The 23,559-nt window shown below is 47.8% G+C and overlaps 2 protein-coding genes and 1 pseudogene across 6 annotated transcripts; 1 reads left to right on the forward strand and 2 right to left on the reverse strand.

Moving 5' to 3' along the window:
• Window positions 1–2,791: 2,791 nt before the first annotated feature.
• LOC136528582 (early nodulin-like protein 18) lies at window positions 2,792–3,953 on the reverse strand. The gene is made up of 2 exons (XM_066521544.1): window positions 3,678–3,953; window positions 2,792–3,570 (listed from the first exon to the last, which is right to left on the reverse strand). The coding sequence occupies exons 1-2, from the start codon at window positions 3,847–3,849 to the stop codon at window positions 2,948–2,950; spliced, it is 795 nt and encodes a 264-aa protein (XP_066377641.1). The 5' UTR covers window positions 3,850–3,953; the 3' UTR covers window positions 2,792–2,947.
• A 562-nt stretch (window positions 3,954–4,515) lies between these two features.
• Window positions 4,516–10,205, reverse strand: LOC136528583 (CRIB domain-containing protein RIC10-like). Of its 5 annotated transcripts, XM_066521545.1 has the most exons (8): window positions 10,121–10,205; window positions 9,958–10,038; window positions 7,533–7,694; window positions 7,360–7,438; window positions 7,113–7,193; window positions 6,833–6,930; window positions 6,613–6,715; window positions 4,518–5,488 (listed from the first exon to the last, which is right to left on the reverse strand). In XM_066521545.1, exons 5-8 carry the CDS (start codon window positions 7,168–7,170, stop codon window positions 5,241–5,243), a joined length of 507 nt encoding a protein of 168 aa, XP_066377642.1. In that variant the 5' UTR covers window positions 7,171–7,193; window positions 7,360–7,438; window positions 7,533–7,694; window positions 9,958–10,038; window positions 10,121–10,205; the 3' UTR covers window positions 4,518–5,240. The 5 variants fall into 5 exon arrangements, with proteins under 5 accessions (XP_066377647.1, XP_066377646.1, XP_066377643.1 ...); XM_066521550.1 differs by having other exon boundaries at window positions 4,516–5,488; window positions 7,113–7,212; window positions 7,360–7,435; window positions 9,958–10,195; XM_066521549.1 differs by having other exon boundaries at window positions 4,517–5,488; window positions 7,113–7,238; window positions 7,360–7,435; window positions 9,958–10,195.
• Window positions 10,206–10,518: 313 nt separating this feature from the next.
• Window positions 10,519–16,275, forward strand: LOC136526441 (uncharacterized; annotated as a pseudogene).
• The last annotated feature ends 7,284 nt before the right edge of the window (window positions 16,276–23,559 follow it).

Below are 23,559 nucleotides of genomic sequence, written 5' to 3' on the forward strand. Positions count from 1 at the left end.
GACTTAAAAATAATTCCTAAAGGAGCCAAAACAGTAGGCTATAAATGGGTCTACAAAAAAACTTGACTCTCAAGGAAATATAGAGAGATATAAAGTGTGACTTGTGGCAAAAGGCTTTACGCAAAGAGAAGGCATTGATTACAATGAGATCTTTCCTTTAGTCTCATGTAAGGATTCCTTCAGAATCATAATGGCATTAGTGGCATATTATGATTTAGAATTACATCAGATGGATGTAAAGACGACATTTCTCAACAGGGACTTAGAGGAAAATGTTTACATGGCACAACCGAAAGGTTTTATTGTGGAAGGAAAAGAACGAATAGGATGTCGCCTAAAGAAATCTATTTATGAATTAAAATAAGCTTCAAGACAGTGGTACTTGAAGTTTGATCAGACAATAAGAAATTTTGGGTTTAAAGAGAATATAGAGGACAATTGTGTCTATGCAAAGTTTAAGAATGGGAAGTTTATCTTCCTTGTCTTGTATGTGGATGATATCTTACTTGCTAGTAGTGATGTCAGTCTACTACTGGAGACAAAGAAGTTTTTGTCCTCAAAATTTGATATGAAAGATCTTAGTGAAGCTTCGTTCGTTCTAGGGATCGAGATTCACCGAGATAGAAGTAAAGGGGTATTAGGACTGTCACAAAAGGTATACATAGAAAAGATCTTAAAGAAATTCAGTATGCACAAATGTAGTCCCTCACCTGCTCCTATAGTCAAGGGCGATAGATATGGGGATTTTCAGTGCTCCAGGAACCAGTATGAGATCAATCAAATGAAAACTGTTCCATATGCTTCAGTTGTCGAAAGTTTGCAATATGCTCAAGTATGTACGCGCCCTGACTTGGCATTTGTTACCGGGTTACTTGGTAGATTCTAGAGCAATCCTAGAACAGAACACTAAAAATTGGTAAAGAAAGTCTTGCGTTATTTGCAAGGAACGAAAAGCCTCATGATGATGTATAGAAGATCAGATTCACTCCATATAGTGGGATATTCTGATTCTGATTATGCGGGAGATGATAGAAAATCCACGTCTGGATATATATTCACTCTCATAGGGGGAGCTATTTCATAGAAAAGCTCAAAGCAAACCGTCACTACATCATCCACAATGTATGCCGAGTTTGTAGTGTGTTATGAGGCAATGGGGCAGGTGAACTGGCTAAAGAAGTTCATACCCGGTTTGAAGATGGTTGATGACATCTATAGACCACTTAAGTTATACTGCGATAATAATCCGGCAGTACGGTATGCTCACAACAATAAGTCAAGTGGTGCTGCCAAACACATTGACATAAAGTATTATGTTGTGAAAGATAAGTCTAGGATCATGTCATAAGTCTTGAACATATAAGTACCGAAAAGATGCTCGCGGATCCGCTTACAAAAGGGTTACCACCCAACGTGTTCAAAGAACATGTAGCCGGTATGAGTTTAAGGGAAAGCCTATAATTTCTAGACAAAAAAAGGCACAAAGTTAAGTATCTATTTTAGAACAGAGTTGTGTGTTGTAGCTATTAAATCTATCGGCAATTGACCATGACGGTGAAACATGCTCTATGCGCTAATCTGTAATGGAATAAACAAAAGTAAATGATATGAAATTGAAATATGGTAGAAGATCAAGGGGGAGATTGTTAGATTGGTCTCTAATCCCAAACTAGGCCCAACGGGATCGGGGACGCGCTAGCCCACTATGGCTGGAGGGCCTTTATCACACTGCGCAATAAATAGAGGTGGGGGCCGGTGGCTCTTAGTACGAGGTTCGCCTGAGCTACAGGTCCCCACCAAAATCCCTAATCCGATCTAGAGGGTCACAGCCAGTGATGGAAAGCCACCAGCCGCGCCGCTACCGCCTCTGCATTTACACCGAGGGGTTGCTACGTCGTCGGGCTGCCCTGCAACCGCTACTGCACCGCCGCACTTCGACTCGACACCGCCAACGGGTTATCGCCAAGCGCTGCGATGGCGAGCCCATCTTCATCTAAGGTGGCCAAAGGTTTGCACCCTTCACCCATCTCTTTCTCTCGTTCTATCTATTGTTATTGCACTAGTAGATGTTGTAGGACTCATGATTTTATTCAATAGAAAATAGACATACTAGTTCTATGCCTAGAGATCCTGCTTAAGGTCTAACAGTATGTTGTAGCTGTGCATAGACCTTTTCATTCCATTCCCTAGTTTAACTGTGTCAGGTTGTAATATGCAGCATATCCCTGATTTGTCTGGGAGGGAAACTCTGGTTCGGATCACTGGTACCATCCTAAAACCTTGGTCCATGCTTGACCTTGAAGGCTGTTGTAAGTTTTAACCGTGATGTGCTAAAACCTAAACCATGTAGGTGGCATGAAGGTCAAGGCTGATCGTGATGAGTCGTCGCCTTATGCTGCTATGCTTGCTGCTCAAGATGTTGCACAGCGTTGAAGGTATGTGTAGTGAAGTCAAGGCCTGTTCGCTGGTTGGTGCTGGTGCTGGTTTGGGCTGGCTGGTGCTGATTTTTTTGAGAGAAAAACACTGTTGGCTGACTGGTTTGGGCTGACTGAAACCAACAAGCGAACATGTTGTTGAATTTCATTAGAGGTTATGCTGCTATGCTTGCTGCTCAAGATGTCGCCTTCTGAAGTTGCTTTCTGAAATCGAGTTGGTTTCTGAAAGCGTGTTTCAGCATCAGGTTATGATCGTGTGTTACTGTGTGGAGGATTAATTTCTGAAGAAGATGTGGGCGTTTGCCTGCATATTAATTGAGCATCTCAAGAAAGATTGTTGCAATGGAGAAAAAGGCTACAACGAAAAGCAATCGTGCATGTATTTATTATTATATATTCGACAAATATTTGAACAAATGCAAATGCGAATACAAATGATGCCTCTTCACAGTGCGAGTCATCTCACTGGAGTCACACTGGCAAAAGAAAAGAACACGCCGCAGCGGATCGTCTCAGGCTGCAAGCATGGCGTAACCGATCAAAGCGCCGAGCGAGCCGACGAAGCCCGCGACCACGGGGGCAGCCGCGGAAGGTGGGGGCGGTGTGGTGGAGCTGCTGCCCCCGGCGGCCGGCGCGCTGGCAGAAGGAGACAGCGGGCTCCTGCCCCCGGCGGATGGCGGGTTGGCGGAAGCAGACGGTCCTGGTGTTGTGGACGGCGACGGGGTTTGGGCAGCGGGCGCCGGCGGCGAGCTCGGGTTGGTGGTGGGAGCGGGCGCCGGGGACGGCGGCGAGGTCGGGGTGGCCGCGGGAACCGGCACGGGAGCAGCAGCGCCCGAGGGTGGCGACGATGACGGGCTCGTCGCAGGCGCAGCCGCAGGAGGCGAGGACGACGTCGGCGGCGCTGCCGACGGGGTGCGGGTGCCGGAGCGGTCGGCGAGGACGACGACGACGAGCTTCTCGTTGGCGCGGCAGTTAGCCTCGTTGCCGCTGACGAAGAAGAAAGGGCCCGAGCGGTCGAACGTGAACACGGTGCTGCCGTCGTCGAACCTGGCGACGTACGACGAGGTGTTGCAGGCGTTGTAGGCGGCCGCGTCCACCAGCAGCACCGAGTCCGTCTCCTTGGGGTACACGAACACTGCAACCGCACACGCAGAGGAGAACCCGCGTCAGCACCGTTCACCAGCGACTCAGCGAGGCAGCGACGGACAGTACATGAGCATGCCGGCCATGGCGACTACTTACGCAGCTGGTCGCCGATCTGGAACCGGAGCCGCCCCGCCCAGGTGTTGTAGGACTCGGAGCCGGCGACCGGCACGCTCCACCCGCTCTGCCCGCCCACCCTGAACTGCGTCGCCCCGGCCGACGCGGCCACGGCGCAGACGAGCACCAGCAGAGCGGTTGGCCTCGCCGCCATGCCTGGACACAGGGCACACTGGATCGCAGCACAGCACGCACCCTGCGGCTCGGTCGGGAGTCGGGAGGAGTCTCGCTCGAGGAGGGACTGTGTGCACTTGTTGGACTCTGGATCGCAGGCAGGGGAGAGTATTTGTAGGTCGTCGTGTCGCGTCGCGTCGACGCCGCGGGCGGGCTTTACACGGTGTCAGGTTCGTTGGTTTCACCTCCCGTTAACCGCCCCCTGGAGGGCAGGAGCTCTAGGATGCAAGTTACCAATAGCTAGCAACAGGGCCATGGCGAGCACCTGGTCTGGTCGCGGCCAGTCACACTGCCTCTCTCTCTCCACGTGACTCACTGGAGGCATCGCCGCATACGCACGCATCTGGCCGCACCGCCGTGCGTCGTCGATCCGACTCGTCGCTTTCGTTTCAGAGGAGCATATGATCCGTGCCTACCTGCAATGCACACACATGTGGCCCGTCTTGGAAAGTTCCATGCTCGCGTTTCCAGTGGTCCAATGGGATGTATCCACGGGAAGGGAAACCAACGAAGGAACGCCAGAGGAAAACAAGGAATTGAGCTCGTCTCGTCGGTCGACAGATCATCAGGACATAGAATGCAAGACGATAATAACGACAATCTTTATTTCACAGGATATTAGTTGTTCTAAACTTGACCTGGCCAGCACAGCACACAGCAGAGCGTGGTACTTCTGCAACCGTGTTTTAGAAATTATTCGTGACTTGACCTGGCCGCCAGGAAGAAGGAGGAGCTCCACACCTGCGGCTTACACGCGGAGCCACGAGAGTGGGGGTGGTGGAGGCGCTGGAGACGGAGAGGACCTTTCGAGCTGCCACATGTGACTGAGACCGTGGAAGAGGAGACTCGACTCGGCCTCTCTTGGGGGGGGGGGGGGGGGGGGGGGGCATCAGAACGGTTACTTCTTGTGCAGGTCAAAATCGCTGAATGAATGAACGAAGAGGCAGCTGATTTGTCTGCATCTCTGACGTGCTGCTCTCAGTCGCACAGCTCAGTCACACAAGGCTCGCTCGTATGTGTCAGTCCGAACGGAACCGACGGAGTGGCCGGCTTGAGTTGACGTCTTCTTCCGCTTGTTGCTCGTTGCCGACAGTTCCATCAGTTGACGAGCAGAAACCACACAACCATTCAGCAAACAACGCATTGCATGCTCAAATACAGATACCCGCTTGCTGTTCACCGGGCTCCTGTCATTTTTTTTTTCTCAAGACACCGTATTAATAGCAAGCCCCACAAGCCGTTACAAGAAAGAAAGCCGTGTCATTCATTCATGCGTGTACACACATACAGACAGTGATGGTCGGGCGTCGGCGGAGGGAGGCGTCCTCGTCCGGTCGTCCCGTCCTGCTGCTGCGACATATCGTGTCAGGCTCAGGCGGCTTGCAGGCCGGCGGGGACGTGCAGCTCGCAGGAGTGGCCATCGCACGCCGTGGCGAACGACGCCGTGGACCGCCACGAGGACGAGCCGCCGGGCGACGCCGCCCGGGAGGCTCTCCTCGGCCTCGCCGCCTTCTTTGCTGTCATGGGCCCGCCTCCTCTCGCGGCGCCGTCCTGGCCCGACCTGCTGTCCGCGCAGGCCTCCGTCGGCGGCGCCGCGCCTGTCGCTGGTTGCTCGAAGTCTGCAGCAGGACAGTGTCAGTATCCGAAGAACGTGTGACGGAAAGCCCAACAGGGCACTGAAGCGTTTTTTTTTTTGGCACAAGTGTAAGCAGGCCGGGGTCGCAGAGAAAGGCCCAGAATAGCTCCAAAAACGCACTGCCTGGCCCGGTTGCGCCGAATACAAGCGCCACAACCAAGCTTCATTATTTTGTTCGACGACCCTTTTCAATTGCCTCAAAGATACTACTGTCTCCATTTCAGATTATAAATCGTTTTACCTTTTCTACGTACATAAATTTTACTATATATTTATATATACACTATATCTAGATATCAATTAAAAACTATGTACAAGCATCTAGAAGAACAAAAACGACTTACAATTTAGAACAGGGAGAGTTTAATTTTTGCTCTTTTGTCTATGCATGAGGGCGTGGTAAGTTTATAAAGTATATTAAATTACTTTTTCTTATACTATTACATGATTTCTACCACATCCATTTTACGAAAAGGGTCATTCTGTTTTTTTTATTATAATAAGTCAAATGATCTTAGGTTTGTCTAAATTTATATTTAAAATACAGATATTTATGATTTTAAATAAATATCATCCGATTCATCGTTACTATATTTTTCATAGTAAATCAATGTGTTATCATAAATGTCGAGAACCTTCTCTGTTAGCGCTTGATCAATCAAACATAAGCTACTTTGACTTAAATACAAAACTAGAGTGACACTTTTGACGTACGGAGGTAGTAGTTCAAAGCCTTATACTCCTATCTTTAATATTTTCCCTATAATTCCAGGTGATGTCTGATTTTTTTTTGTTCAGGCAATAGCCAAATTTTATCATTGTTTGACTATAGAAATAAATTACCAATTGTCGCTTGTGATTGTTCTTTTAATTCTACGGCTGTATAGCTTGCTCCTGTCTTTTGAGGGAAAACCAGAGCAAAGTTAAATGAGGGGAAAAAAAATTTCCGCGACACCGTCGCATGCAAGCCTATTTGCGGCACCGCTTAATCGTGTTGCTGCAGGTGGGACCTGCCTGAACCATGCAGAGGATGCCGCACGGAGGATTCTATGCGACACCGTCGCATCGTATAGAATTTTTTTCCTGAAATGAGGGCGAGGTACTTACCTAGGCAAGCCCAGGAGGTGTGCCTGGACTGCGCAGCAGAGCTTACGATGGATGCTCCCCGTCCTCCTGCTGTCACCTCCTCACCTCCTCTGAATTCATTCATCTGCTCAAAGAGCACAGCCATCAGCCATGCTCAGAATCAGAACCAGAACTCACTCTTTTCTTCCAATGATAGACAGATTACACAAGCCAAAGCCATGAGGTGGGTGTTGACCCTTACCCAGCTCGGACAGGAGTCGCTGGCGCCCAGGCCTACGTGCGATACATGCCTCACGTCTGTAGGGTACCCGATCTCGATCTCATGCTCCCTCTGCACTGCTGCAAGGCCACAGAGATTGAAGCTCATTAGTCATTATATATCAGCCATCGGTTAGAGCTGCAAAGATCCAGAGCTTATCAAAGAATCCTTTTTAAAAAAAAAAAATCTTGGCGTGTTACATGCTGTTAGGTAGCCAAGGAGGTGAGAGTGAGACATGGAAGTCGGAAGAAATGGCTCTTACTGAATATTTGTGCGATGATCTTCAGACCTCTGAATATTCCCTTCATAGCTATCGCCATCGGCGAGGCCTTTGGCCTTCCCTCTGAAAAACACAGGTTGATCTGTAACCTCAAGCGTGGTTGGAACACTGAATCAAACCAATTGTCGGGTCATTCTCAGAATCTCTACGGGATTCAAATCGGATTATCATGAACCGGTACATGAATACTGATTACGATCACAGCAGGCAAAAGTAGCTGTGGCTGTACCTTTGACGCTAATGTATCTGAGCTGCAAGCTTCCTTCCTTGGGTACACCTGACCCGAGAATGAGGGGGAACGGGAGCTGCTGGATATACAGAAAACCCTGGTTCAGAAATGGAGGAGGCGAAGAGAAAGGTGGTGACGAGAATACAATGACAAGGAAGGAAGGAGATCTGAACCTTCTATCTATATTGACAGCACAGCACAGCTCCCCCTGTGATCTGATTGATCACAAATTAGGTGGGGTTTTCTCTTCCACTTCTCTCCAACCATTTCTTGAGAACAGGTGTCAAGTCGACACTCGCAGTCCTGTAGCTCCGTACCTCCAGTCCGTTGCGTCACTGTCCCTCATAATCCCTTCTTGTTAGTAGTAATAACTATGTAGTACTACTACTGTTCTGTTCTGCACGATGATCTTTAGGAAAAGGACATACAGTTGTTTCATTGTGTGTGTGAGTGTTTCAAGATGATTAGATGAAGATGGATGTGTTTCACCAGCGCAAAACATCGGTTGTACAGTCACTTTCTCACATTAGTGTATTATATTAATAAGTACTCCTAAGCAGTGGCGGATGCAGGATGGGAACAAAGGGGGCTAAATAATAAAGATTTAGGGCTAGAGTTAGAAATTAATGGTGATTTGAGGCTAAGTAACCGTGGTCTAATGAAGAAATTATGCTCACTAGGGGGGCTGTAGCCCCGGCAGCCCCCCTTTGGATCCGCCCCTGCTCCTAAGTCTCAAGGGTACGCTTTTCTCCTTTACACATTTAACCTAACACCCAAAACTTTTCCGAGACCATTTTTCAAAAAAGTTTTCTAAGCCCAAGTTTTCAAAAGGGTTTGCTGAGCTCTCATTATTCAGAAAGGTTTCTCAGCAAGGACACTCTACCAGATCGCTGAAAGAGTGTTGATCTGAATATATAGCTGTTTACATGGATGGCAAACGCTGGATCTACCATATATGCCCTCCAGTAGCATATCATACAGCAAACTATCCAAGCAGTGCATTGATGTTTCCACCTGTTTATGTTTTTTAGACGCGGATTGCACCAACTCAATCACTGGATAGAGATTCAGCATAAAGGATGGACGCATCGTGGCTAAAATATGTCATGTATCAATGCATGCATGGGGTCTGATGGTCCTATCGATTGATTTCTAATCATCACAAATTACAGCAGCAAATGCAAATTTTTGGATGCTGTACTGGAACAGTGAATAAATTAAAAGATGACTGACACCAACAAGATAATTTGATCCGTGCTTGTTTAGGTCCAATCATTTTGAGAAGTATCAAGTGCGATAGATTTTAACCGTTAAACATGTGAGTACAAAATTTGATTCCTGATGTCAGGAGGCTTTCAGCTGACCGTTCAGCATCAGTGACCAATTCCTTGGCTTTCACTCTTTCAAACTTTTGTGCACTAAAATGCGCTTTCTCATTATCCAATTGAAAGGTTTCCGGTTGTTTCCTTCTTTAAGTGCCGTTAGCTGTAAAATACTCCTACGTGATTAGAGAATTCCGAGTCCAATTTTTAGCTGAAAGTTCAACATCAGCACCGTATTCCTTTATTTTCACTCCTCCAGAATTTGGCTTATTATATCATTTTGACAAGATACTCAACCCAAAATAATAAACCTCAGATCTTCAGACTCATGCTTTTTCTTGATGACTTTAGGCTACAGAAAAGTGCAGGTTTAAGGGATAACAGTGTTTCAACCAGGAAATCAGGCTTGCTTTTGCTTATGGGCCATGGAGACGTGGCCCTTTATCGGTTCAACCTTCAAAACTAAATCAGATCAGCAGATAATGCGAAAACAGTAGTGTAAAACACCACAGCAAGCAACTTTTAATGCTGCTGCAAAATTTGCTCTCGTGTGTACTACCAAGGCCTCTCGTCTGTAGGGTACCCGATCTCATGCTCCCTCTGCACTGCTGCAAGGCCACAGAGATTCAAGCTTTTATATATATATATATATATATATATATAAGTTAGAGCTGCAAAGATCCACAGCTTATCAAAGAATTGTTAGGTTGATCTCCACCAAGTTGGCCCAACGGCTAATTGGGTTTTTGATCTGAGCTCTGATCGAGGGCGCTCAGCCGTACTTTTGGCTGATGGGCCCCTATCGCGCAGCACTATGAATAGGAGGTGGGGGCTGGGGCTCAAAACGCGAGGTTGACCGCAACTACCAGCGCCCCACCGACGACCTAACCCTAGACCGATCCAGAGGGTATGTTGTGAGCGACGGAAAGCGTCATCGTAGTCGTCAGCCCCTCACTGAGTTTTCTAGCCCTAGTCCCGATCTAGAGGGCGCGTTGTGAGCGACGGGAAGCTCCACCGCCTTCATCGCCGTCACCAGACCCTGCCCGCATTGCTGCTACGTCATCGCTGGCACCATGGCCGCGACTGGAGACTCGAGATGAGGTACATCATCATCAAGTTCTATAACTTAGTAAAATTTTTACCCGCTAGATCTACGCCTAGAGGTCATGTCAGTTCTATCAAGATTTTTTTTAAAAAAGATCTTGGGGTGTTCCATCCTGTTAGCTAGCCAAGGAGGTGAGACTGAGATATGGAAGATGGAAGAAATGGCTCTTACTGAATATTTGTGCGATGATCTTCAGACCTCTGAATATTCCCTGCATCGCTATCGCCATTGGCGAGGTCTTTGGCCTTCCCTCTGAAAAACACTGGCAATGAATCGGTACCAACTACAGGCAGGACTGGCATGAATCGGTAGATGAATTATGAATACTGATTACGATTCAGAGCAGGCAAAAGTAGCTGTATCCTTCACAGCAATGTATGTATATATCTAAGCGGCAAGCTTCCTTTCCTTGGGTATACAGAAATCGTGGTTCAGAAATGGAGCCAGCAGCAGGCGAAGGGAAAGGTGACGAGAATACAAATGACAAGGAAGGAGATCTGAACCTGTCCCTCAGATAACCCAGGCTAGGTTCATGCTCCACTCGTTTCTGATCGGCCTAGACTTAGCGAGAATAATGGAAGCTCAATTTAGCCGGATTGAGCGCGTACTCGTACAAGCCAGGCGCACGTTCCATTCATGCAGCGGCTGTTAGTTGTTTCCGTCTTTTTCGTTGAGTCGTAGTGGCTGTAGTGGTGGCGATCAGCACGCTCCAAGTCGTGGGATGGCACGGCAATGGCGGAGCGTGGGGACCGCATGCAGCGTCATGGCTGTTCGTGGCCATTGTTTTCGCTTGTAATCTTGTGTGTTTTAAGTTCATCAATAGAGTCCAGAAAAGTTGCGTTGGTTAGCGGCACCAAAATCTTCAGTGTTCCACTGCGTTCGCGTGCGTTCTTTGAATTTTCAGTTCATCGTCTTCCTCTCCGACAACGGGCGCCGGCGAGCGAGAGACTACAGAACCTTCTATATCGCCAGCACAGCACAGCTCCCCTTACACAAACGTGATCTGATTGATCCCAAATTTAGGCGGGGCTTCCTCTTCCACTCTCTCCGGCCCGTTTAGTGTCGAGTCCAGCAGCCCAGCAACCCCACCCTCGTCGTCGTCGTTGGCGGCCACAGGATGGGGCGGGGCTCCACGGCTGCGCAGCAGCGGCGGCGGAGCTGCTGGTGTCGCTGCCGATGCTGCTGATGTCGCTGCGGGCCGCTGACCCGTACGAGCAGGAGACCCGCCGGATGTTCGTGGAGTGGAAGGCCAAGTACAGGCAGACCTATAGATACGCCGGCGAAGAGGAGTGCCGGTACGCGGTGTTCAAGGAGAGCCGCCGCCGCGTCGCCCGGGCCAGGGCCGCCGGGGTGACCTCTGGCCTCAACGGTCGCAGCGCCACCGCCATTGAGGAGATCTACCGCGGGCACAGGGTCCGGATGGGGGAGAGATCGTTCGAGCAGGAGACCCGCCGGATGTTCGTGGGGTGGAAGGCCAAGTACGGCAAGACCTACAGAGACGTCGGTGAGGAGTGCCGGTACAGGTTGTTCAAGGGCAACCACCGCCGCGTCGTCGTCCGGCTCAACCGCCGCCGCCGGGCAAAACCTGTACGGCCTCAACCAATTCGGCGACCTCACCAACGAGGAGGTCCGCTAACGCTGCTACCCGGAGATGGAGGACCGAGAGCTGAGCGCCAGGTGCCAAGCCGCCGCCCCCGACCCGGACCTCGTCCATGGGAGGCTGATCCGCTACCAGGTAATCATCTTGCTAGCTGCTTTTAGTTAGTTTCTTTATTATTATCGTTGTTGTTTCTTTACATGTGGTTGATTACCATTTGCATCAAATCAAATGGGGACTATGGATTTTGAGGTAGCCAGTGTTGATTTTGTTGCCTTAACGAATCTAAGTGCAATTTTACCTCTGTCTAGGAGAGTAAATTTCTCGTGCTCATTGGTTATGTTCAAATCATTATGATTTGTCTATAGAAATATAATTAGCAGTAAGTGAATTGAATCAGGGAGTGAAACCCAACATTAGAAACATAAATAAATGTACCAAATGCAACAAAGCTCATGATTAAACTATTTGAGAAACTCACACGGAACATCAGTACAATGCAGTAGTTCCGTTAGTTACGTGAAAATTTGGAACAACAATGATGTCAATAACCATGTAAGAATGTCCTGATCTTACTGTGTACTTTCATTCATGACAGGGTATTCTTTAATTTTAATTTTCCAAAAAGTAAACTATTAAAATAAGAAGAAGATTAAGACATGACCAATTCTATATGCTCTTCATCTATATAGCATCAAAATGCTTGGTGAACTTCAAAATTACAAAGCTAGTGCCCTGAAGAAAAAACATAATATTGTTGAGAGATAAGCTCCAAATCTGATGAAGAGGAACAGACTTTGAATTCCAATGAACACCCATCGTCCATGGGTATTCATTGGAAGCAACCTTTGCCTCCCATCGTGATGAAATCAACCACTTGCTATTGCGCAGGATTCATCTTTGTTTGCTCAGACCCTGAACCAGGAGTTGGAAGCTCCTTTGCCAGACTTTCCAATTGAACACGGTGCGGGCGATGCAACTCGGCAAGGAGAAGGCTGAACCCTGGTGCTACACTACAGCAGAAGCTTTGGCAGTTTACCATGGCTCAATCGACCGATAAGGTCCCAAACTAATCCTGGCCAGATGGATAACTGAAGCATGAAGCCTCCGATGACAATGAAGCTAGCCTGACAGAGTGACAGATAATTATAGATATGCAGAAAACAATCCAATTCAACAGGGATATGGACTACTGCACCCAAAGAGAAGAAATCCACTTTACGATTGATGATACTATAGTCGCATCGATCACCACACCAAATCAAATCCATCTCTGATAGCACTACTAGAACTATAGAAAGATGCACTCTATTTAGGATGCACCGGTAATTGTAACAATTGAATTACAGAAAAATTTAGAAGTCCATTTAACCAGATAGGTGTCAAGCACGGTAATGATTAAGATAAGAGAAGTTTGCATCACCCATCACATTCACGTAGCACATGTTTTTTCTGTCATATAATAATATGTTTTCTTTGTGAGCAACGTCAATTAGTTTTCCTCCATATCTCATTCAAGATTATGGTGTGCCCTGCAACTCCATCATATCTCATTCAAGATTATGTAATACATATCAATATAACAATGCATCATTACTTTAAGTGTTGATGGTCATATAAAAGTTATGGTGTGCCTAACAGTTTTTATCCTCCGGTTGTTTCTTTTCTCAAATGTAGCGTTTCAGTGCCACCGGCTAAGCCGGATTCTCTTGTAACTAAAACTCTTTTCTTCTTAAATGCAATGATACGCAGCTCTCATGCGTATTCGAGTTTTTTTTTCTAGGAGAATAAAAATATTTTCTAAAACTAAGCACATCTCACACATGATCAAAATATTGCCGTAAAAGCCTAGACCATGCATAAGAACTAAATTTCTATTGGTGACCCAGCACTAAAGTGTCTTGTATAACCTTTGATGACGAGCTAGAGGGGTGCTGCACTAAACTTGACTGCCTAAGAACGGGGGCTGCCAAGGGGGTAATGACTGCATGCATGATTTTGCCAAATCAATTGGAGAACCTATGTCAGAGTGGATGCACGCATAATATGGCGATCCATAAAGGTAAGCAACAATTTATCCAACCATAACCAGTGGTCGGTTAGCCAATTTAGCACAGAAGAATAGGCACAAAATTTATGCATTGATTCATCTCCATGCTAAGATTTGCACTAAATAACACAAGCTTGTAGAAGACATTATCAACTGTGAGTTACAGTACAGGCTTCTTTGTTGTAATAAAATGCAAACCTATCCCGCCGGGCCCGAGGCTTCTTAGGCACAAAGAACCCATCTGGGCGGTGCCACCATCTGCGCAGGGTCGAGGAGCCTTCGCCGTCGCAGGATCGAGGTGGAGTGGTTGGCGAGAGGCCATGCGCTGCCCGCGGCTCTCTGACCTCGTGCCAGCATTTCATCGAACATATGGTGGGTGTTGTCCATGTCGAGCTCGAAGCCGAAATCGGGTTCGACGCCGCCACCGGTCCTCCTGACCTTAAGGCTGGATCGCGGGCGGTTGGCGAGTGCCCTGGATAGGGAAGACGGTAACAGCCGATCAAGCCGTGGAGACATGCGCAGCAGGTGGCGCGAGCCCCTGACGCCGCCGCGGTGCGAGGGTTGAGCAAGCCTCTGCGCAGGCCTGGTCGGTGGTAGCGGCGGGGTTCCATCTCCGCTATCGGGTGCCCGAGCTTGGACTCGGGATTCCAAAGGTAGAGAGATATGTTTTCTGCCTGCAGATCAAATGCATATTTCAATGGTGTATCAGTTTGTAATGGCTTCGTGTGTGCGCAAAGAACTCATGTTATTTTGAGTAGTGCCTCGGTCGGTAGATAAGGGAACAATATTGTCGGGCACCTTAGAACGGGTACTCCGAGCGAACATTAAAAGAGTCGCTTAAGTTTCATCAAAAAAACAAAGCTAGAAGGTAAGCCGTGGACCCCTCACCGCCACGTTCGAGCCCACCAGGCCCTCCGCCTCGCCTCGAGCCTCGCGCAGGAGGTCTCGGCGTCCTGACGCAATCTCCGCCTCGCGCGAGGCTCTCCACGGAAGGCCTCGGCAGGGAACGCGATCTCCGCCTCACGCGAGGCTCTCCACGGAAGGCCTTGGCAAGGAGTCTAATCTCCGTCTCGCGCGAGGCTCCGCTCTCCGTCTCGCGCGAGGCCTCATTCTTCGTATCGCGCGAGGCCAGCTTATCCATAGTCCGTCGCCCCCGCCTCAGCCGGTCTTCCCGACAGCACGTCATGTCTCATTAATACTTCAACCACTCCCGCAATCTCAGCCGGACGATGGCTTGACGCTACAGAATGGCCGACGGGACCTAAGGTCGCATCGACGCCATACCGGCTGGGACAGGGCACGGCGGGGATTACCGGCCACTGTGTTCTGACGCTGTGCCCACGATCAGCGCCCACAATACACTGTGTCCCGCGATCCCCGCCTCGAAAACAACATCGCACGGACAACTTGGCCCGGGTCATCACCGCCCCCAAGCCGGCGCACCAGATCAGCCGCCCACTCAGGGCCTCGGCACTGTGCACCAAGGTCTCGGCTATCTCGGGGTTTGTGCCCGCCGAGCCCCCTACTGCGGTGCAGCCTCGGCACCGACCAAGCCTCGGCCTCGCACACAGTCCGTCCACAGCGGCTTGCACGTCCACCGCCGCACCCACTCCGAGGCAGTCCCGGGGCTCCCACGACGCACAGGATCGGATGGGACTAGCACGCCGCCCCAGTGCTCCAAGGACGGACCACTCCGACGACCACGCCGCCACAGGAACAGGCCACAGGGCTCGGACATGCCGCCCCTGTTGGCACGACGCCGCATATTTAACACATGTACTGTCCTTGTCCTCCCTTCAACTATAAAAGGAGAGGACTTGGGCCATTTAGAGGGGAACTGGAAGAGAAGAACATCTTGTAACACACACACGCACACATCCCAGCCGCCTGAGAGCAACGTCTCAAGCGGCCCACACGACACCTTGCCGAGACCTGGGACTAGCTCCCTCTCTCCCTAGCTTGTAACCCCCTACTACAAGCACTTCGGTGTAAGGAATACAAGATCGATCTCTCAGACTGGACGTAGGGCATCGATTGCCTGAACCAGTATAAACCTTGTGTCTCTTTGCATCACCATCCGGGATTAGGGGCACGTAGTTCAAATTCACTGGTTGGTTGAGGACCCCCGGTCCAAAACACCGACAAATATTCTAGAGCTAACAACAAGTATGTGAAGATTTTTGTTAACCTCTCTTTGGATATGATTGATTAACCTAGCAGTGCAATTTGTATTATTACTGCTAGTACATGGTAACCTGGAATTCCTACAAATTCCTACATGGTTTTACCCAAAGTTGATGTACAATTGTGTGATTCTATTACCGACTGGAGTACATCACGGAAGAGAATCAAGGGTTTGGTTTTATGATCAATGAGTGTTATAGAAAAACATATTCTTTTGATCAAACATGGACATTAAAGTTTCTTGGCATTTGGACTGAGATAAAGCTTAGCTGAAGAGGGGAAGAAATTATAGTGTGCTAATGCTTGATAAGCTGGTGGATCCATAAGTCGTTTTTCTCTAATGGATGGTCTCATCATCTGCTGTCATTTGACATGATGCTAAATAGCCTCTTGGTCTTGGAAAACATCGTAAATCTGAATCTCGTGTGGATGTTTCTTAATCCTATTGGTACTAGTGTCTAATCATATATATTCTCGTTCGTTACTTTTTACTTTTTATATAGGTTTGCCGGTGCATTGCGACGGAACTGAAAGAAACAGAGTCTGGAGGTAGCGCCATTCCTGGATGTTTAGTGTTTTTTTACCGTTTCCGTTGATCGTTTTGAGTAGTGTTTGATAGTCGATGATAGTTGAGAGGTTCTGTTTAGATTGGTCGTTGGGTGTAGTTGAGAGGTCTTTTGCTGGGTTTAGGTTTCTTAGCCTACCCCTTGTTTCTCTAGCGCTTTATTGTAAACTGGTTTTCCCAGCGTGGATCGGGGTCTCAATTGTACGCTTTCTAATCTAAAAAAATATGGTAAATTTGAGCCTTTGATCTAAAAAAATATGGTAATTTTGAGATGAAAATGTGTGCATTTCCGACCTATGATAAAGATTGGGTGTTTTCTTCTGAATAGTTGTGCATGTGGTATTGGGCTCGCTGGCGATATTTTTTTTTTAATGTTAACCCTTTTTTTAATATAATTTTAAATCTAATACTGTCGCATTTTTTTAAACTAACATTTTTGGCCGTGCATATTGCCCTGGCATGGTCAAATGCCTGTGCCGCGCCATGCATGGTGGCGCGGCAGAGGGCTGACGTGGCGTGGGCCGGCCTGGGGGGCCCATGACGTGGCAGGTCTTGCCGTGCCACCGAACTTGGCGTGGTAGTGCCGTGCCCTGATCCGTGTTGCGACTGGACCAAATATATACCGCGTGCGAGCCCGCCCGCCCGCACGCACCCCTGCCCTGCCCACCCGCCCGAACACCGTCGCCCTGCCTGCGGCCGCACGCGCCCGCACGGCCCGGCCTCGGTTGCTCGCCCACGCTGCGCCCGGCCACTCCCGCCGTGCAGCGCCCTAGCCGGCCGCGCCACGAACGCCGGCGCGTCAAGGCCGCCCGCTCCTAAGGTACCTCCCTCTCGATTTCATATTTTTTTATTATTATCTAGTATAGTTAGTATTTTTTATATCCCTACGGTACCCCCACGTGCCCTCACAATCCTTGAGCGGTCGGTATAGAAGCAAAAGAGTTGATGATGGTCTGCTAGTGCTAGCATTTCTAGGAGCATGTAGAGGCATCGAGGCTATTTTCATTGAGTATTAGTGTCTTTGCGATATCTTAGAACGACTATTGTTATGTGACGGAGGAAGTACCCCTTCCGTCCTAAATAAATGCACATCTCGCTTCCTGAAGTTAATTTTTTTTAAAATTTGACCAAATTTATATAATAGAGCACTAATATTTATGATACATAATAGGTACTATTACATTAAGCATGGAGTATATTTTCATAATAAACTTATTAGGAGATACAAATATTGATACCGTGTTTTTTAGTTTTGATCAAACTTAAACATATTTGACTACTCGAGAAGCAAGATGTGTATTTATTTTGAGACGGATGGATTACTTGTAATTTTGGAATCAAAGTTTTATATGGATTGATTATGTATTTATTATCTAGTATAGTTAGGATTTTGGGTTTAGGGATTTAGGCTAGTTAGGTTAGTGAATCTGTTTGTGATTTGTTTGTGAACTTACTAATGTTAACTTGAATTTTGTTAATTTAAATACGATAACGCTTTGTTTATCAATTTGTAATAGGATGATCCCTCCCACGCAGCGTCCGTTATACCCCATTCTTGAGGTGGAGTACGACGACCAACACCGAGCACACATCTTGAGTGACAACGACGCAGAGGTGTCCTTGCCTCCTTTGAGGCCCTGCACTCACACCAGGACGCATCAGTGGGACGAGCGTTATACGCCGTACATATGGCGTGCCGGCTTCCTCGAGCTTGTCCGTGTTGTCAACCACGATCTTCCGCCCCTTGACCCAGCACTACTTACTGCAGCTGTAGGCAGGTGCGAGTGCATTCTTTGTACATAAACTTTCTTGTAACAAATTGGAGGCAACTAACAATCGTTCTATTCTTATAACTGGTGGAGGCCTGAGACCCACACGTTCCACCTACCTTGTGGCGAGATGACCTTGACGTTGCAGGACATGAAGGCTATTTTAGGCCTTCGGTTGGGGGGGCTTCCAGTGACAGGGATAGTTGACAACGATCACTAGAGGGAGCTGGTGGCTCAGTTTACTAGCTTTCTTTCACCGGACGACGATGCTTCCAAGAAAAATAAATGAGTAATTCAAGCATATTTAATACTTGCATTGCTTTACAGCTGGCATCGGGTCTCATTTTCTTTGATCAATTACAGAAAAAAGTTCCGGTGTTTCGTCGTCCTGGATCACAGAGCGCTTGGAGTACTTGGACCCACAAGCTGAGGAGGCACAGATCGACAGGTTCGCTCGAGTGTGGCTCTGGCACTTTCTTGGTGCTTTCCTCTTCCCAGACGTCTCGGGCAACACCATCAGCTGGATCTTCCTTGACATACTTCGCCAGTCATGGGAGAACATAGCGGGGTACAGCTGGGGCAGCGCAGTCCTGGCATGGACGTATCGACAGCTATGCGTTGCCTGCCATCGCACCTCAGGACATGCGAACCTTGGGGGTTGCTCCTACCTACTCCAGATTTGGTGTTGGGAACGATTGCCCGTTGAGAGGCGCCTTAATAATGGTTTACCGGTAAGTACTTCGGTTCATTATATTCTTTTAGACAGTTAGATATGATGAGATTATTTGTTGCTAATTCATTATCGTGTTCAATGCAGCGATGGAACGGGCATGATACACTCTCTACAGCTCTGTATATCTAGACGGAAGCACAGTTAGTTAGAGGGAATACGTGGCGTAAGTATAGGGAGTATACGGATGGTCTCGACGTCCTGACATAGCATCAGGTTACGCTCTCTATACTATCGTAGCAGTGTCTTCTTCGATGTACACTATATCACAACCTAACACAATTACGAAATTTCAGGTGTTTTGGTGTCCTTAGGATTCTCCGGAGCTCTAGGGCTATCTGAGTCCTGTCACTAGGGATGAGTCACACGAGTATCGCTGCGACGTCCCTCTTATTTTTTTCTATGTGGTCGAGATTCACTTGCCCATCCAGGTCTGCAAACAGTTTGAAAGAATAACAGGCTACCCACCACCGCTTTACTCCACCAATCAAGAATTACACGGGTGCGTTATCGATTAATAACAATGCTACAATTCAGAGGTCTGTTTGGTACAACTAACATCATTTTGTTGCAGGTTTGACCGTAGAAAGAGGTATAAGACCAAGGATTGGCGCATGACACATAGCTCGTACATCCATTTGTGGCAGACCAGGGTACCACATGCGGTCCTTGTGGGTCCTCCACACGACCAACACACCTTCGACGAGTACCTACGGTGGCTTCACAGGTCTACGAGGACACATATCAAGCCCCTATACACTGACGTGGCGATTGACGAGGACTCGGAGGAAGATGTCATCGAAGATGTGTACGACGTTACCACTAGGGAGGACACACAGCTACAGAGAGCACCGCTTCAAAGATACGTGGTAAGATACTTGAATGGTACAATTTGTTATCCTTTTTGGTATTAAGTATATGTACTAAAACTGTCCAACCGCGTTTCTGTACCTAGGCGACACAATTGTCAAGGCTGTCCAACGAAGCAGCGTTCCGGCTTCACGAGTCTAGAGGGCAGAGGCTAGGTGTTCTCGCGGCTTTTGTGGAGGTAAACATAAACTTATCCGTTCAAAAATGTTTCTTTAGTGTATATGCATTTGGGTAATGCACTAACTTTAACGTCTATTTATGCAGAAGGTGAAGAAGAGCTGTAGGAAGCTAGCTCAGAAGTTGAGCTGCATGGACACTCCTTATGAGGAACCGCCACTCCCGGCGTGGTCGGGTGGCACGTCTTCAGCCTCTTTGAGGACACCAGCCGACTCTTCTTAGCCGATGACTTCGGCGCGGTCGGGTGCCACTTCCGCGGTGCGTACACCACCACATCATAGCACTGGGAAGGACCCTGCAACCGAGGACAACGATGACGACGACCCCCCGGGCTTCTACAGACAGCACGACCAGTGGGACGATTGGCCGTAGCACGAGATCGGCATGTCTCAGCTAGGTGGTGCCCCGCTTGGTATCCAAGGAGCCTCACAGGTACTATCAAAGATAGTTTATTTAAATACGTAGGCTCCATAAACTAACGATCATAAAGAATTATAAGTAATCGTGCGTATCATATACCTGCAGGGTACGAGCCGTACGCACCGTCGACGCGACCATACCGACGTTGGCTACACTCTCAATGTGTTGCCAACAAATCCGAAGAGACAGAGGCGTCCGAGAAATCCTTACACTCCTATGTCTTAGTTTGTTATGTCAAAAGAATATTGGCATCCAAAACTTGCGGGGTTATTTGGTTATGTTATCTCAAACTTATGTCAAAACAATGAATATGTTATGTGGCAGCTTGTCAACTTGCTTCTTATTCGTTTCTTTGAGTCGCGGCAGCACTGCCGGCGAGATTAAGTACCCTGCGTTCGGGAACCGACAGTCCCGGCGTATCTGGACGCCGGTGGCAATTTTTCGTAATTGATTAGTTAAAATGGTGCATAACCGTATTATGAAAGACGAAAAATTAATCATTGGCTTATCAAATTCTCTATTCCGTGAAAAAAACTCAATAAAATACGGGCGCGACGCGTTTCGATTCAACCATCCAGGTAGCCCGGGCGGGCGGCAAGCGCAGCGGCCAGGTGGTGTGGCTGCTCGTGCGGTGTATTTGGTCTAGCCGCGCCACTGCCGCGCCAAGGTCGGTGGCGCGGCAGGACCTGCCACGTCATCGGTCCCCCAGGCCGGCCCACGCCACGTCAGCCCTCTGCCGCGCCACCATGCATGGTGCGGCATATGTATTTGGCCGCACCAGGGTAATAGACGCGGCCAAAAATGTTAGTTTAAAAAAACCGACAGAGTTAGATTTAAAATTATATTTAAAAAGGGGTTAAAATTAAAAAAAATCTCGCTGGCCATGTTGGTGCCTGTGCCAGTGGGATACAACTTTTCACTGGCCTGTAATTTGTCATGTATCAATGCATGGGGTCCGATGGTCCTATTTATTTCTAATCATCACGAATTGCAGAAGCAAATGCAAATGTTTGGATGCTGTACTGGAACAGTAAAATTGACAAGATGACTGACACCAACAAGAACACGTATTATTTTACAGGCTCCTACGTATCCCGGAATGGGAATCAGCCTTCCCAACATGCTTCCTTCACTCCCTGCCTTCCCTAATATCAGACCACACCCCGCTTCTCCTGCAAGGGGACATAGAGCACTACCAAAATTCAACCTTCCGATTCGAGAATTTTTGGGTGAATATGGATGGGTTCAAGGAGATGGTTCAACATGTTTGGAGCAAACCGGTCCACTCTACCTTACCTCTCAAGCAACTGAACACAAAATTGGCAAGGCTAGCAAAAGGCATCAGGAGCTGGCGCAGAGAGAAGGACGGAGACACGCGGCTGCAGTTGGCCATTGTTAAAGAGGTCCTGTTACAATTGAAAGCGGCACAGGAGAACAGACTGCTCACGAACCAAGAAAACGAACTGCACCGACGCTTAAAAACAAGGAGCACCGAACTTGCAGCCATAGAAAAATCCAGTATCCGGCAGCGGTCGAGATTGGCATACATCCGCAGCGGGGATGCGAACACAAAATATTTCCACATCAGGGCCAGCACAAGATTAAGGAAAAACTACATCCAGTCTCTACACATGGATGGGGGCGTGGCAGTTGTGCACAATGACAAGGAAAAAGTGGTGACCGATTATTTCTCAGACCACCTAGGCTCGGTTACACAGAGGGGGAGGACCTTCAATTGGGAAGCGCTTGGATATGTCCCAAGAGACCTATCAGCACTTGAGGCACCGTTCACGCAGGAAGAGATCAAGGAAACGATAAACTCCATGCCGTCTGATAAAGCGCCAGGTCCAGACAGATTCACAGGACTCTTTTTCAAAACCTGCCGGGAAATAATCAAGGACGACATCACAACGGCAATCAACAGCATATTCTCGCTGAATTCCCAAGGTTTTGAAAGACTAAATTCAGCAAACATCATCCTGCTCCCAAAAACACGGATGCCACGCGCGTAACAGATTTCCGTCCCATCAGCCTGATACACAAAAAAAGGGGTCTCTACACTCTTAAAAAATCTCATCTTCCAATATCATTTTGATTTCATTGGTCTGCAGGAGACTATGGTTCAAGATTGTGAGATTTCTTTACTTAGAAAATTTGATATCCTTCAAGATTATCTCTGGGAATGGAATCCTTCTAGAGGTAAATCTGGGGATCTTAGTTGGGATTAATTTAGCCAAATATGATGTAGGATCCTTCAAAAAAGGTGATTTCATGATTCAAATGAATCTATGGGACAAGACCAATAAGGTTAAGTGGAACTTGTTAGTGGTATATGGTGCTGCTCAAGAGGAGCATAAAATTGAATTCCTATCTGAGTTGTCAAGATTTTGTGATGCTAACTCTGATCCTATTCTTATTGGCGGAGACTTCAACATTATAAGATATGCAAAGGAGAAAAGTACAAATAATGGGGTTCATAGACATACTGGGATTTTCAATTCGATTATTAATTTCTTTGAGCTCAGAGAACTCATTATGAATGGTGGGGTTTTTACTTGGTCTAATAATCAGAACCCCCTACTTTGGAAAAGCTAGACAGGATTTTGATCTCTAAAAGTTGGGAAGATATTTTTCCTCATGCTATGGTCAGGAGACTCCCTCGGGAAATCTCATATCATAATCCCTTGATCATTTCAAGTGGTGCCCCTAAAAACTTGCCTCATATCTGTCGGTGTTTTACCACCGATAGCCTGCCACGGGAGTACCCGGGGCAGTATGTTCGGGCTTCGGCGTATGCTGAACTCGATGTTTAACGCAAGAGACAGTCGATTTATCCTGGTTCAGGCCCTCGATCGTAGATCGAGTAATAACCTTACGTCCAGTCGGTTGCTTGCCTTTGCGTTGGATTGATCGTGATATGTTGTGTTGTACAATTGTCGTCCCTCCCTCTCAGGAGCCCTGCCCTCCTTTATATAGTCAGGAAGCCAGAGTCCTAGTCGGTTTACAATGAGATTTCCTAATAGGATTACTTAATTGTTCTACTACTAAGATTACATGGGAAGAATCCTAGTTGGATTAGATCTTCTCTTTCTCTTGCGGTGTATCCTATGGGTCCCGCATCGATAAGCCCCCGAGCACTTCATGGTTGAGCTCTGAAAGTCTCGCTTTGCTCCTTCAAGTCTTGTTGAGTAGGAACAACATGTCATCCGAGTGCTTTCTGGAGTGAAACCTTGTAGCGCTTTTTGGGATCTTCGAGTGGTGAGTGCTTTTTGAAGAAAAAGTACATCCATCTGGTTGTAGCCCCCGAGCCTCTTGCTATTTGGAACAAGGAGCTGGAGGATCTTGTCTTGAAGTTGCTCTTATTGTTCGTTGAAGTTTTATCAAAAAGAACTCGAATATAGCTTGTTCCGG

The sequence above is a fragment of the Miscanthus floridulus genome, chromosome 19, assembly GCF_019320115.1.
Source record: "Miscanthus floridulus cultivar M001 chromosome 19, ASM1932011v1, whole genome shotgun sequence".
NCBI classification, from domain to species: domain Eukaryota; kingdom Viridiplantae; phylum Streptophyta; class Magnoliopsida; order Poales; family Poaceae; genus Miscanthus; species Miscanthus floridulus.

Coding starts and splice junctions, on each gene's coding strand:
- LOC136528582 (XM_066521544.1), bottom strand. CDS start 3,849: ATGGCGGCGAGGCCAACCGCTCTGCTGGTGCTCGTCTGCGCCGTGGCC. Junction 3,571..3,677: donor CCAGATCGGCGACCAGCTGC/GTAAGTAGTCGC, acceptor GTGCGGTTGCAG/TGTTCGTGTACCCCAAGGAG.
- LOC136528583 (XM_066521550.1), bottom strand. CDS start 7,170: ATGGCGATAGCTATGAAGGGAATATTCAGAGGTCTGAAGATCATCGCA. Junction 6,716..6,832: donor GCGACTCCTGTCCGAGCTGG/GTAAGGGTCAAC, acceptor CTCTTTGAGCAG/ATGAATGAATTCAGAGGAGG. Junction 5,489..6,612: donor CACCTCCTGGGCTTGCCTAG/GTAAGTACCTCG, acceptor GTCCTGCTGCAG/ACTTCGAGCAACCAGCGACA.